This window comes from Pimephales promelas, chromosome 13 (genome assembly GCF_988280905.1).
Source record: "Pimephales promelas chromosome 13, fPimPro1.hap1.1, whole genome shotgun sequence".
Classification (NCBI taxonomy): domain Eukaryota; kingdom Metazoa; phylum Chordata; class Actinopteri; order Cypriniformes; family Leuciscidae; genus Pimephales; species Pimephales promelas.
In genome coordinates, this window is record NC_142781.1 from 2,252,052 (window position 1) to 2,268,116 (window position 16,065).

Here is a 16,065-nt window from a genome sequence, read left to right on the forward strand (position 1 = left end):
CACGAGTTCAACACCGGATTCAACAAGAAACTGTTACTAAAACATGAAGCAGTTCCGACTTTAAAACAAGAGGCAGCAGTTGTTGGCCTGTAAGTAGGCTAAGACTTCATCATTTTAAATGTATTTGCATGTATAATTTCAGACCTAATGTTTTAGCTTTATCAAATGCCAGCGCTGGCTTTATATCCACTTAGTTTTGCTATTTCGTGTCTACGACAAACGCGTACAAACATTTTGGACCTGAATTTTGTATAAGTACTAATGTTGTAAATGTATTTTTCATGTAAATATACTTTATGACGTTATTTTTCGATTTGATCAAGAACGTAAACCAATGCCAATGCTGTTTGTGTATATAGTAGCCAGTCAGTTCGATGCGATTGTGTAAAACAAATGTGTATAAAGTTAAAAAATACAGGCAAATTACCATTCAGAAAAGATAATGGGCGTTAAGTATCCGGACAACATGCGCCACAGTTTAGCCAATCACAACACACCGGCCCAAACTAACCAATCTGAGCCCACTGCCTGTTTCTGAGGGAGTGTTTTCATAGACTCAGGAAGTCAACCGCTCGTTCGAGGACAGAGGAGTGCGCGGCTGACAATAAAGCTGAAGTTTATGAAAAATAAGACTTTAAAAAAAGAAAAAACACAAATACATGTTATATTGCACCCCATAAACACAATCATGCAAAGAAAAAAAGCAGTAAAACATCCCTTTAAAAAAAGTAGTTATTGATTAGTTAATAGTGAAGTACCACTTTCATCTGTGCGCTATTACTTACTAATTTGTTAGTAATCAGAGTTCCTTGTTAGTTAATAATTGATGATAATATTGTGTTACTTATCGGTTCTTGTGCAGTTATTCATTTACGAAGGAACCATATTCTAAAGTGTTACCAAAGCTCATGGTAGTTTACTGGCAGCTAGAGTTGCAGAAAAATCTATAATTACAATAACTTTTTTGCATTGTAAATTAAACTATAAGACTTAAATCTCATTATTTAGCTTCATTTCGTTCCATATGTGCTATTTTTTATATAACCTATATGTGCTATTTGTTCCAGTTCCAGTAGATCGCAAAAGAAAGTCAGCAAAATCATCATACAGCTGTTTTATACAAGCACTAATGTCTGTCATGCTCCAAAGAGGACAACAACAACAAAAACTATTTTAAAAGTAGTCAAAACAGGACTTTATCTGGAAAGATTGTGTTTATTCTGAGAAACAGGTAAATTATACATTGATGAGTTCTCTTCAAAAATATCAGTGTGTGTTTTAAACAATAAATTATTTAAAGTAAAATAACTAGCAGTGCTGGTACAACACACATACTGTAGTACTCAAACAGACAATAGATCCTGTCTGAATGATAACAAAAACAATACAAACATATTTGAACAAGTTGCACTAACCTGTTTGCAACTGAATTATTCGCTCGGCTCTACCCATACTTTAATTTAGCAGTACGGCTCACTTTTTGTATTTCAAATTCTGGGTGAAATATCCTTCTGAAATCCAGTGAAAGAACAAAACAAAAAAGCAGCACAACTGCCTAAGCAATCTGTTCAAGGACCTTGTGATTTTTTTATCTGTAAATGGACCTGTTTTCTATATTGCAGCTGGACTGTGTCATGGTTTGACATTTGACGCTAGCTCAGTTTTAAAATCTGGTCTCTGAGGTGCCTCTCTTCAGGCAGTTGCTCATAAATTCATCATGCTCGAAGCTCAAGTTATTGTGAGACCTGGAGATCATGAGAAGTTTCTCCTTTTTAGTGTAGTCCTTCTTCACGGCCACGGGGGGCACTAAAAGCCTGTCCATAGGGTCCTCTTTGTCCTCCAGTTTAGTGTATCCTTTACTATTACTGCGGTCCAATCTGGGCCAACTAGGGTGTTTCCTCTGTTCGGGCTGGACAGTGAGCGTTGTTGGCACTCTCTCTAAATCCAGAGATTTGGAATGGGCTGACAAGACGTGGAGGGAGCTATTGGAGCCGAAGTCTTTACGGGCAGCTCCAGGTGAGAGGAACCTACCGCTGGTGGACCCAGGAGACAGTGAGGAACGGGAAGATGTGGAGGTAGGGGATTCGGTGGCGGAGTTGCTGCGGAGCAGCAGGGCGCCCGAAGGCTTGAAAGCTTTGGCGACATAGGGAACGGGTACTGTTAACGACTCCAATGACGGAGGTCTGGAGTGAACCCTGTTCTGCTCCGAGTCCTCCGTGATGCTATCGATGTCAGGCTCATCAATGACGCAGTTGTTGAGTTTGATGACGGGCAGTGTGAAGGCGCTGATGGAAGACGAAACGATGGAGTGCGTTTGGCATTTCTTGAGCGCGCCACGCTTGTCCTCCCACCGGCGACCGCCCTCATCATGGAACCCAAAGACACATTCAGAACGGTCCTTGTAAGTAGGCGACAACAGGCCAAAGCCACCCCGGGCCTCACTCATTAGACCCTCGTCATCCTCGGCCGAGCTGGTCCTGTGGGAGAACCGGACGTCGCCATCCAGACCGGAGAAGGACATTAGAGTGTTTGCTGCGAGCCTTGAGGCAAACTGGCCATCCAGTCCGAAAGAACGGATCTCCGTGTCCGTGTAGGGACCCATGTAGGCCCCATTGGTACACTTCTGCTCCTTAATCCGCAGGCTGTGAATGTCTATGACGGTCGAGTACATGTCCTTCATGTGGATAATCTTTGTCTCCCGATCCCTGTTCTCATGTAAGATGGCATTAGCACAGATGAAGATAAAAATCCCAATTCCCATAGTGAAAGGACCCAACATCTTCATCCTCTCGGAATGCAGGTGCTTCTCCAAGAATTGCGCAATGGAGCCCACCTGCTCTCGGCCGACCTGAGTATCGTTCCTGGACAACTGACCTTCCGGTGCCTTCTGGGGGTCCTTATGAGGCCAGTATCCAAGAACAGCCATTGCAATGCCTGCCATGAGGATCAGCACTCCCAAAACCAGGAAGAATCCTGAGGCCGAATACAGTCTGATCTTCCCTCTCACTACCACCACATCAGCTCTAGGTTTACGCTTGGTGCTTTTCTTCTCAGGAGCATGGCCTGGGCTCTGGATTGGTAGATGATACTGAGAGCGGGTGGAGTCTTGTCTTTTCAATGCCGCGAGCCCCGTGATCACCCCACCCGTGGCAATCATTGCTGTGACAATGCAAGCCTGCAAATACAGAAATAGACAATTGTTTAAATAAGAAGGAGGCTTCCCACTTGATTGAAAACTATCTTTGGTATCTGTCCAGGTGTTGTTAGGGAATTTGTTTGCTGAATGCTGGTTTAAACACTGTTGGGGCTATTGTGGATCTTTTCAATTGTTTTTTAAATGCTACCCTTGTCTTGCTTTATACTCAGAGCAAGCAAAACAAAGTCATGAAAGATTCATAATTATGAGGTACACAAGAAAAAGAGAACAATCATAGCATAATGGAGCTTTGTTTGAATAGTAAATAGACTGCATTTATATAGCGCTTTCACAGACCCAATGGCCACCAAAGCCCTTTCACCCATTCATACGGCGATGGCGGTGTCAGCCATGCAAGGCGAAATCCAGCTCATCGGGAGCAGTTGGGGTTAGGTATGTCTCTCTCTCTCTCACACACACACACACACACACAAAGCTGGAGTTAGGTGTCTTGCTCATGGACACCTCGACACTTGGTCAGGTGGAACCAGGGATTGAGCCACCAACCTTCCGGTTTGTAGATAACCTACATAAACCACTGAGCCACTACCGCCCAAGAAGATCTCTCCATGTCTTGATCCCTCCACCATTGTAAATGCAAATGTTTGAAATCAATGATAAAAATAATTCTCTAAAAATTTGATCCTATAAATAAAACACTGAAGCATTAGTCAAGAATGACTGCATATTTACAAGTCTGGAAATATGATTTTGACCAAGTCTGCAGACCAAAAAAAATATTCAATATGTACACAACTGTCACAGTCCAGTTGAAATAAAAGGTGAGGAAAGGATCTACGTGCAGCAGGGAAAATGTTTACAGAGTTGGAAGCTTGAGGATAGAAGAGGTGGAGATTACGTAAGCAAATATTACAACAAAAGCACACATTATGTGATCATATGTCCAACAGTACTTTCCTCTGAAGAATGCTTTCAACGAGCAACTCTCAATAAGCCATTTCTAATCGGCTGTGAGTTTATCAGCAGCTTCAAACATCTAATCATCAAACGTGTGATCCAAAAGACACTTAATCGCTTGTTATCTCTTTATCGGTATTTTAATTTAGGCGTTGGTTTTCAGTAAAGCTAGAGAGTAACTGTGCTACAAGAAAGCTAGTTTAGGAGTATTTCACATTTGCTAATTGCAGGCAACATCCCACTAGTTGAATGGAAACTCGATTTTGGTAGGAGATTTTTTGCTGAAATCCTGCTCACCACAGATTTGCACACACACACATTTGTATTTTTGAGAGAATAATGCTTATACATGGTTATTGAAAAAAAAAACCCATAATAATTCATTCATGCACACACGAACACACAATTCATATTTAAACAGTCTTTTTGCGGTTTCCCGACACAATTGCATATCGCGATTAGAACAAAGCACTTAGGAATAAATAACTTACAATTCATAATCCTCAGCTGGATCCGTTGCTCCTTGAAGTGAAACTAAACCAGCACTTCTAAATTTCCCAGGATTATTACTACGATAGTATTACTCCTCACAGCGTAGCAAGACGGCGTAGAGTACATTAAGCTGATTGAACTTGATGTGCTTTATCCAGCTGATGTGGGCTTCACAGGATTGCATGGACTGTCTCAGATCATTTGCGTTGGAATAGCGCGCGCTCTCCATGACGTGTTCGCATAGCAGAAAATGAGCTGCGAAAACGATAATGAGAACGACTAACATCTCTCTATTTTTATACAGATTACATAAACAGAGAATATTTGTCTTTTATATAAATTACTTCACTTAAAAGAAGAGAATTCAAGCTTCATAAAGACATCTCTCTCGCCTGTTTGACTGCGTATTCGCTGAGTTACAGTTCATTTTCGGACGCGGTTCAGAATGAACTTCAGTGACAGAGAGAAGGCAGCATCATGTTTGTTTTTCTTTATTTGGCGAAAAGCACAACATTCTGAAGTATTTTGAGTCTCTTTTGCACTGATATGAAAAAAAAGAGCTGGGGCCTCATTTATAAAACTTTGCGTAGGATTTGCGTCAGAAGTGGCGTACGGATGAAACATAGGACGTGCGTACGCACAGAAATATTCAGATTTATAAAACCATGCGCACGCACATCCTATGCATTTTTCCCTTCATAAATCACAATCAATTCTAAATGTAGCGCAGCTTTTGCGTCTTCATGTCACGCCCATAGTTGCCCATAAATAGTCCGTGAAACGCCCAAAAGTTAATATTTATGAATTGCGAAATCATGTTAAACACAGAGAGGAAATAAAAAAAATGTAACTTCACTCAATGTGAAGTAGAAGTTATCATTGGCGAGGTGGAAAAGAGGAGAAAAATGTTGTTTGGAGGGCACAGTGTGAGCATTACTAATGCCAAAAAGGCACTTGAGTGGCAAAAGGTTGCAGACGCCGTAATGCTGTAGCCTCACAGCCTCGGACTGTGGCCGAAATAAAAAAGAAATGGTCGGACATCAATGTCGAGGCAAAAAAACGTCTAGTCATTAATTCAAATAGAGAGGTGGCCAAGGAGTTGGGCGAAATCAAGACTGTCCTAACTGAAATAAACTGCACAACTGCACAGAGGAAATTCTTGAATAAATAATATATTTTTCCACACCTTTTGTTGTGAAGATGATGCGTTCACTCCGAATCCTTCCATTTAATCGCCACATCTTCTAAGAGCTCAAGATCAGCCACTGTGCGTCATTATACGCATTGTGATGGGGCATTTTATTTACATCCATTTAATTCTGCATCTGACAAGCTACGGATGTCGGTTATAATCTACTTGGAAATGGGAAATAGTTCAGCGCAAATGTAATTTCTTGCAGCTTTCTGAATGGTTGAGACATACGTCATACGTTATTTTATCAAAAATAAAACAAACTAAAGGAATACCAGGATTCCGTAGATTATGAAGACATTTTTACTATGAAAACAACTTTCCCCAGTGGACAAATAATATTTATCGATCTATCTATAGGCCTATATCTCCCTAATTATCTATCTGACTGACTATCTAATTGCTATATCTGCTCCGTTAGACAAACATATTGGCGAGAATATCAGTTTTGTACATTATTTCGTTCTGTTTACCATCTTATTTATGAGGATGAATTGCATACCAATATTATAGAAGAAAATATTTCACTTTCTTTTTGGAAATATGTGTTAATTTGCATTTCTGTTACAGATCGATCAAACGGTGTTCGTGTAGGCTGTTAATTGTAAGCTGTTAAGACTTGCTTTGTGAAGTCTTTGTTTTATTTATGAGAGGCAGTATTGCCATTTATTTTACACAACCTACAGTTTTACACACTTCAACGTGTTTTTTCCAACTTCCGACAGTGTCGCAATTTCTCATTTCACCCGTTTTTGTGCGTACGCCTGGGTCAGAGCTTGCGTGAAGGACCGCACATTTTACCGTCAAGTTTGCTTTTTATAAATATCAACTATTGCGTAGAGAGCGGCATACGCCTTCTTTTGTGTGTACGCAACGTTTATAAATGAGGCCCCTGGTCTCGCTAGCGTGACCTCCGACCCCAGGGGGTTAAGACTAACATATTCATACTAAAAGCCAAAAGAACTTTTGACTAAATGGTGTATACTGTAGTGCTGTAGCGGCGCGTCGATGACGTCGATGATTCGACGTCAAAATTGCGTCGACGTCATATTTTTGCGTCGACGCTTCTTTATTCATTTATTTTTTGCATGTTCCCGTAGGAGACCGAAACATTGCAGAATAGAGGACGAAGACAACTAGAAGTGAATGTGCTATCCATTAAATGAATCACACACAGTAAACAAACCCTTAAAGGGCACCTATTATGCCCCTTTTTACAAGATGTAATATTGGTCTCGGTTGTCCCCAGAATGTATTTGTGAAGTTTCAGCTCAAAATACCCCACAGTTAATTTATTATAACCATTTGAAAATGTCATTTTGGGGCCTGTTTGAAAATGAGCTGTTTTGAGGCCTGCCACTTTAATGCAAATGAGCTGCATATTCCCGCCCTGCCTTTGGATGAGGGCGTAACTTGAAACCTATGGCCGTCGGTAAGCAGAAGGGGAGAGTGAGAGACGCGCTGTTTTGTCTGTCATTCAGCGTACGTTTGAATCGGAATAAATAAATAGCACAAAGAGACTCCGGCAGAATAAACACAAATGAGAATGGACCAGTACGTCTCGGTATGGTTATTTGATACATTTATGTACTTACAGAGTTGTAATCGCGTCCTCTTTGCAAGTATGGAGGAGCAACACACACACACAAACACTAACGCTGGCGCATTTTTTTAAAACTAACGTTACATACACATGCTGTGATAAAGTTTGCTACGTAACTTACAAGCGAAATTACATTTATGCGAGGGAGCTGTGGCGTCATGTTTACTTGTCATACGGGTGCTTCTGTGGCAAATGTGAGAAGATGGCTAACATACAGAACAAGAACATATATGCGGTTTTTAATACAATATCTTTAAATATATATATTTATAAATGTGTGGTTCCACACTATACAAACAAGGTTTAAATTATATACACTGACATTCTACGACGACAACAATTTTAGACGCTTTTGTTGTTGAATTGGCTGACATCGACTGAAAACTATTTGCTCAAAAATCATAAAATACACTTACTGTTACTGGAGGTGACGGTGGATCGCAAACAGTAGACGACGATCCACACTTGAGGATTAACCTTTAAGCCACAACAACAGGATTAACCCACGAGTCGATAAGTTATGTTTCCAAGAGACATTACAGGCTGTCGTTGAAACAATGGAGGATGTGTGTACAGATCACCGAGGGCGGGGTCTAGGCCACAGCCACACTGTCAATCAACCCCCTGTCTGCCGTTCTACGTCACTAAGATCTGAATCTCAGAACAGCTCGTTCTCAGACAGTGCAGATGATTTATTGAGATTGTAAAAAAACCACTGGGTGGATTTTTATCATTCCAGGGTGGTTTTGCTCACACACTGCCAACACACATTTATGTTCAAACACCATGTAAAAGTGAATTTTCCATAATAGGTGCCCTTTAAGAAAAGAAAAATGCAATTTAGACGCGCAAACTGGGTGCCGGTGTGGTGAGACGTACAAGCTCGGGCAGATTCGGCTTGAAGTCGCTTCCGGACGCGGCGCCGCGCGCGCTGTTACAAAAAAAGGCGTACACACAGCCAGCCACAGTCTTCCTGGTCTTGCGCTCCCAACGCGTCATTTTTGCCGTGCGCACATTCGCGCTCGTGCGGACGTGTCGAGTATAAACAAGGCTTTACTCCGTGTCAGCACGCGCTCTGATCAGTAGGTGCACAAACCTCTCCCGATTCATCTCCAGCAGTAGCAGACTCCGATCGCACCACTAACTCCGCCTCCGTTTCGCTCCTCAGCTGATATTAATATTTAAACATTCTCAAAAAAAAGAAAAATTTGACACTTTGCAGATTCTGAAAAAAAGTCAGAATTGTGAGATAAAAAGTCGCAATTACCTTTTATATTTTTCATCCAATGGCGGAAACAAGCTTCCATAAAATTCAGTTTATTTTACAATCTATAACATTTTTGTGAATATAAAGCTAAAGCATTTCACCAGTTTTGTAATGAGTGGTGAAATGCTATCCAAGCTTTATATTCACCCCCCATTCTTCTCTTCCATGGCAGGCTGAGTCATGAGTTTGAGTCATCCGGAGATGGGGACTCGGTTGCGCTACCCACTTCGGGGAGTGTAGTGTTGTTTGAGGCAGAACGCGAGTGTTGGCTTGTCCCGAACCTTCACGGCTGGATGATTGCGTCCCACTCCAGTGCCTTTCTTCCCAGAAGTTCATGAGGACTTAACAAAGTCGTGGAAAACTGAAGTCACTCTTGAGCTTCCTCTGCTCTCACTGCCCTCGATGACAGGGAGGCCAAATGGTACGTGGAGATGCAAGAATTGGATGCCCATAAAGTGCTGCCACCTTGCAGGGTTGTCGGCCTGTAAGATCTGGACAGACCGCCGCCGTCCTGCAGGTCTACCAGGCCAAGGCACTAAAAATATTCTTGAAGTTTGAGACCCACACTGTAAAAAGCATTTAGTCGACTCTCAAGTCATCTTGTTGCATCCTGTTGCGATAGTCAATAAATCAATTAATCCCTCGATAAAAAAACAAAAACAAGCCTGATCATTTTTCCGGCCGCCATAATTTCCATTCACATGCTTATTTGTTTTCCTTGTATCTCTCTCTTTCTCTCTCTACCAAAGAGACCGGATGACAACTCTCGGTTCCTTATAGCCAAGGAGGATTAAACTAGAGTTTATTCTCTGCCCGAGTTGACCCGACTCGACCCTGACACTATCCTCGGGCCGGCACTCCAACACAAACCCTCTAATTATGGATATTATGAAAGATAGTGCAGTCAGCTTCATTGATAATAACAGAGATGTGACAGCTCGCGATGAACTGTCAGCTTTTTAGGAATTATTAAGGGTCATATCAGACCATACACGCAGCAGCCTGTGTGCTTTTATGTTAAATTAACTTTTTTTGTGTGTGTGTGTGTTAATAACAAATAATTTATCGTAGGGTCGGGTTTTGTTTACATCCATTTTATTGGTTTTGGTATTTATTCAAGTGCATTTTTTTGTTAACAGAGACTGAGAGTCCATTGCTTTTATTGTTATTGGATTGTTTTGTTCATTTATTGTGGATATTTAAAATGTTTTCAGTGTTAAATAGTCTTTAGAAATAAAAGTTTATTGACCTTTGAAAAGGTGTACCTGCATTATCATGCCGCTATCATTATTTTAGACGTAAATGTTCTCAAAACGACAATATTATCGTTTATCGCAATAATTTCTTGGACAATTTATCCTAACTTTCTTTCTTTATTTAGATAGGGCAATGCATATTAATGAACGTACAAGCATAGTCGAACGTAAATACGCCGGATTTAGCACAATGCTAATTTCCATCCGTTGTCCCCTAACACAGACAAATACAATCCAAAAACAAAAACACAATATACATATCAACAAAACAAAAAATATATAAATAAATTAAGAATAGTAATAATCATAAAAGTTCCTATAGGCCTATCTTATAGAGAATGTATTGTAGTACCCATTACAAAAACACCTATATGTAGACAATCCAAGATGCTTATTATAAATATTTAAAATAAATCGACCTATCAAATTCAGCCTTTATACTAAATGATTACATTTTTGATTTTTGTTCAGCCATCTCTTAAGCTGTTTCTTAAATGAAGCAAAAGTAGGGCAATCTCTGATTTCCTTTGGCATACTATTCCAATGTGTGCAGCCTTAAATAGAGAGAACATTTTGCGCAAACGAAGATTTTCTAAAAGGTACTTCACAATCCCCCCCGAGTAAATGATCTTGTCCTAGTCTCACTATTTTTATTTTTTATAAAATCCCCCAGGGGCGGTGAGGCGATTCCACTCAGAGATTTATGAAATTAGACAACTACCCTTTAAAATTTTTATTTTTTTTATTTTTTTTTATTTTATTTTAATTAGGGGTTGGTACTTCTCAAGAATTGGACAAAGTTGACTGTGGTTTCCAGTCAAATACCTTGACTGCTTTTTTTTATACAATTGATTATCCTGCAGCAAAATTTGTTATCGTGACAGGCCTACCTAGACATTTCAGAATTCTACAAATAGCACCTTTACTGTTGTTTTTTTTAATTGCTTATACACAATTTCTTAAACTATGGCCCCATTTCTAGAAACTACACACAAAATCACAAAATTTGAACACGACATGCAAAACGTGACATCTCTTGTTGCAACACCAACACGATGCATTTTAAGCCTTAGGCCATGCTCCTTGCCACTTAATACCAATGGTCTAAAATACAATATTAATTGAACTGCCGTGTATAAATCAACAGATTAACAGGTAATGATAATGAACAAGTTGTTTATTATTTAAATGTTTGTGCTCCGTGTCCAGATAGAAAAAGTGCAAATGCATAAAAATAAATTATAATAGGGAATACAACAATATAATTTGACCACAAATTAGTTTAAATATCGTCTAATCTCACTGTAAAAAAATGTTTTCAAGATTTGTTATCACAACATATTTTCTTTTGTCAAATCAACTTTATAATAATTTATTTAGTTGAGATAACATATTATTTTGAGTTTTTTGGTGGTTAAATGAATCTCCTTCATTGTATTAACTCACTTTTTCCAGTTCAATCAACTTAAAATTTTAAGGCAACCCAGGTTACTTACTTTTTTAAGTTAAACCAACAATATTTTTTTACAGTGTAGTAATCACAACATTTTTCTTTTGTCAAATCAACTTAAATAATTTATTTAGTTCAGATAACATATAATTTTGAGTTTCTGATGATTAAATTATTCTCCTTCATTGTATTAACTCACTTTTTCCAGTTCAATGAACTTAACATTTTAAGGCAATCAGGTTACTTACTTTTTTAAGTTAAACCATCAATATTTTTTTTTACAGTGTAGAGCGATTTTGCATTTTAAAAGATAATCTTATGTTTTATTGACTTTTACTGAATGCTCCCCCGCAAGAATTTTTTTTTTTTCATTTTAAGGTTAAATGCATCAGTCTCATGATCTTTGCGAGATCAAAATTAAAAGCTTCAACCCATGAACTGCTCGTTAAACAAAGATAAAGCATTGATTTGTACCAGGACAATAAAGAGGGCTCAAACATCTTTTTAATTATGAGAGTCTCAGTCTACATTACATTATCAATGGTGTTTTAGGATGCCAAACAATTATTATAATAATGTAAGAATGATTTATATAATTATTCCTATGACGTAAAATCCATAGAACCTATAAATGTACGTATATATAAATGAAAATGAATATTTCAAAAGTATATTTTAGTCTACATTACACTATAATATAGGAAAATTAAAATACTTTTGTCTTTATTTCTATACTTGCAAGAAATAAACCCTTGAGCTTGTATTTAGGAGAAAACACCAGATGACCACGATGATCGCGTGAGCAAAGTGCACACGTTTCTCTAAATCACCCAGCAAAAATAGGATGCCTATTCTTAAAGTCTTGTGCTGTTTTATGAAGGCAAAAAAACATATTATGGTTTCAATTTTAGTTCATAGGCAATACAAACCAGCACAGATTCAGCTACATAATAAGGAGCTTAAAGGGTTAGTTCACCCAAAAATGAAAATTAAGTCATTAATTACTCACCCCCATGCTGTTCCAACCCCGTAAGACCTTCGTTCATCTTCGCAACAAAAATAAAGATATTTTTGATTGAATCTGAGAGCTGGATCAGTCCTATAGACTGCCTAAGGGACTGACTCTTGACGGCCCATAAAGTCATTAAAGAAAAGGTTTAAATGTTCCATGTGCCTACAGCGGCTCAATTATAAGTTTATCAAGCGACGAGAATACTTCTTGTGCGAAAAAAAACATAAATAACGGCTTTATTCCACTATTCCATTACTTCCTTATGGGCGCATGCGCGAGAACTGAGACGAGGACGGCTGCTCACCGGCTGCTCACCGCTTAGGAGTTTTACTGAGTTTTATAGGGTAATAAAATGTAGGTTAATTAGTCCGTGCTTTTGTTTGTTATTTATTTTCATTTTTAGTTTAGTGAATTTAAAAATAAAATCTTTATTTTTGTTTTTTATATTTTAATGTGTTAGAATATAATGCGATTGTAACCCTTTACTTGCACATAATGCATACCGGAACCGACAGTATATTCACTTGTTTTTTTTTTCCATAGCTTTCAATATGAACATTGTTTGTAGGACAACATTAGGCAGATTGTGAAATATATATATATATATATATATATTAAATACAGTTTTTATTCAAGTAAAAACCGTAGAAAATACAGAGATATATACCGTATATCGCCATTCAACCAAAATATACAGAGATTAGATTTTTTTTGGTCATTGCCATCATCCAGTGAGTGCTATTTTACATTTGATTTTTACATTTGATTACATACCTGAAAAGTGTAAGACCCCCCCCCCCCCCCTTTCTCTTTTGTCTCTCTTTCTTTCATTTGCATCTTTCTTCTACTCATTATTCTAACATCTTAAGTGCCCAATTTATGTAAGCGTTTAACACAAGATATAGGCAAACGGGGAATGATTGTGGAATTTAGTTGGCAGTGTTTTCTAAAAGAAACACAAGAGCTGTTAGTTTTGAATGATCTGTAGAGAACTGTGTGGAGCATTTTTTGCCAATTTGTGTAAAGGATATAATGCGCTTGTAGTTTTTGCAGACTTCTGAAGATTAGATATATTAGTGAATGGTTTCACTGAGTGAGCTTCAAGTACCACTTATAGTGTGTAAGCAAAAAATTTTAATATGTAAGCTAAATGTGCCCTATTCATACATGTGTGTAATGTATAATTATACTGTAAATGTATATTTTTTTCTTATATTATCTTGTTTTGAGTTAAAATCAAGAATATATTGAGAGATTGTCTAGATGTGGCCTAGATTTATGTATGCATGACTACCCACGATCATCTGTTGTTCATAAACAGATCAGTGGCTGTGAGAGAAAGAGAGTGTGTGTGTGTGTGGCAGCCCAGTGTTCATATCGATCATACATTTGCTCTCCAATATTGGTCTTGTATTCATCTGCTCATCTGTCTGATGGATAGATACTAAAATTTAACAAATCTGCTGAACATTTCCTTTATCGCATCATGCACAACAGAACTACTCAAATGTAATTACAGAAAAATACTAGTAGGACGTGAATAAATAGGCTACATTTGAAGTCTAAGCGTAACATTAAATCCATAAAACATTCATAAAAACGAGCCCAAACGACCACCAGATCCATATATTTGTACTGATTTACGATTCAGAGATAAACCATGACACTGATGTTTACTGACCAATAATACACACCTGTGTGCTTGCTGAGATCCACCTCCTGATGTTATGTGTCCATTACGCACAGGTAGATCTCACGATCATCACCATCATATTTCCACTCCACCGAAGAGGATCATTTAACTAATACTTTGCTTTAAAAGCTGTTTTTTTGTAGTTTCATTATTCAGTCCATCGGATTCTCTGTGTTTGGATGTTTGGAGAGAAAACTTCCATCTGAGCGCGCGCGTCCTCTCCATCTCAGCGCAGCGCGCGCCAGCTGCAGGATACGCGCGCTCGAGACAAACTTCACGATTCTTAAGGGGAAAAAACGTGAGGTCTGAATAAGAATACCTCAAAACGAAATAAGTTCCGTCTTTCTTTCTCTACTTCCTTTCAGCTCCCAAGTCGAACGTCTTTCCTCGTCTATAAATCCACAATAAACAATTCAAAGGCGAGCGTGATATCCGTGATTTCACTCAGATGTTTGAATAATCCTAGCAAATAGACGAGTTTGTGTCGATAAAAGTCACTCATTTTTGTTTGCATTATGTTAGTAATGAATAAACGCTAGTGTCCTTTGTGAAGTATCTCCTCAGAAGCGCGGTTTCGAGACCGAGGCGCGAGTCGTTTGTAAGGGGCAGAGCGCGAGCGTTGGCTTTGTACTCCCACGTGACGCCTTTCCAGATGACGCACTCTGACAGAGAGAGAGAGAGAGAGAGAGAGAGAGAAAGCGAGAGAATTTTAATAATTTGCGTGGGATTGAAAAAACAACAACTAGAAAACACAGCATGTTACACCAAAACAACACCAACACGATCATTTCTTGGATGTAAATATTTCTGTAGGATACAAGTGAAGGGTGTTTAAACATCCACAGCTGCTGTCGTTACAATCTCTCAATGTGTGCATCTTTTATTAAAGAGGACGCACGATATAATATAGAGACATTATTATTCTCGCTCAGCCAGACTTTCAACACGTTGAGTGCGCGGAGTGTGGGCGTGACGTCTGCGGCCGAGAGACAGTGCAGACAGTGACAGATTTTGATGACATCAATTACACACGCCACTATTTGGGTCAAACAACTAATTTGTAAACCTACAATATGTAAGATTTTTGTAATGAAATACCCAAAGGTATATTCCTGCAATTGTGTACTTAAAATATTCTAAAAGTTCCCAAAGATTTTTATACAATTGTCTGGTCCATGTTCACTTGTCGCCTGCCAATGACAATATCCGCCTTGTTCTGCCACAGTAACCATAGCGACATACGTGGACGATTGTGTTACATCTAGTGGCACACTCACGCTGTTGTTGTTTCTTTCAAACATTATGGACCATGGCAAGCAGACTTTAGGACAAGAGAACTAAAACGAGGATCAACATGAGCGTGGCGTTTTCGTTTCCCTCACAAGCTTAATTCGTCTAACAAACTGACCTAGCACTTAACGTTAGTAAGTTTGTTAGTTCAGTATGATGAAATGTTATTCCTTTATATCCACAGCATTTGCGTGTGGCACTGATATCTGTCTCTCATGCTTCACACCACAGTCATGTCAAAAACATCAATGTGTTCACTCATCCAGAAACAGTATTAGATCCATCAGCTTGACGACAAGTTCCCTGATTCCGCTTATTCACTGCGTCATCAACCTACGCTTTTGTTATTGTAAGAGGTTAGTGACCCCTAGTGGTGAAAATAATAACATATAGTAGCTTTAATTTACAGCAAATGACCTCATGCACAATGAAATCTAAATACAATGATTTTTTTGTGTGGAAATATTGCAGTACTCTAAATGATTTATCTGTGCATATCATAATTGTTTTAAAGTCATGTGTCTCATAATAATCTTGCATCAGAATAAGTTCCTCTTGCAGCATCTCTTCTCTGAGGACGAGGGCGGGGCAACCTGTCAATCACACCAGATCCACCAATAGCAAACCACAACCATTTAACAATCCAATCACATCCCCATGGATGAAATCAAGCCCCACCCACATTAGGTTTTGTTC

General features: G+C 38.8%; 1 protein-coding gene across 2 annotated transcripts; it reads right to left on the minus strand.

Annotated features, from left to right (window-relative positions):
- Window positions 1-1,179: 1,179 nt before the first annotated feature.
- On the minus strand, window positions 1,180-14,688 carry tmem200a (transmembrane protein 200A). Of its 2 annotated transcripts, none has more exons than XM_039664275.2 (2): window positions 14,081-14,688; window positions 1,180-3,175 (listed from the first exon to the last, which is right to left on the minus strand). In XM_039664275.2, exon 2 carries the CDS (start codon window positions 3,155-3,157, stop codon window positions 1,664-1,666), a length of 1,494 nt encoding a protein of 497 aa, XP_039520209.2. In that variant the 5' UTR covers window positions 3,158-3,175; window positions 14,081-14,688; the 3' UTR covers window positions 1,180-1,663. The 2 variants fall into 2 exon arrangements, with proteins under 2 accessions (XP_039520209.2, XP_088974427.1); XM_089118301.1 differs by lacking the exon at window positions 14,081-14,688 and adding an exon at window positions 4,606-4,685.
- Window positions 14,689-16,065: the final 1,377 nt, after the last annotated feature.

Coding starts and splice junctions, on each gene's coding strand:
- tmem200a (XM_039664275.2), bottom strand. CDS start 3,157: ATGATTGCCACGGGTGGGGTGATCACGGGGCTCGCGGCATTGAAAAGA.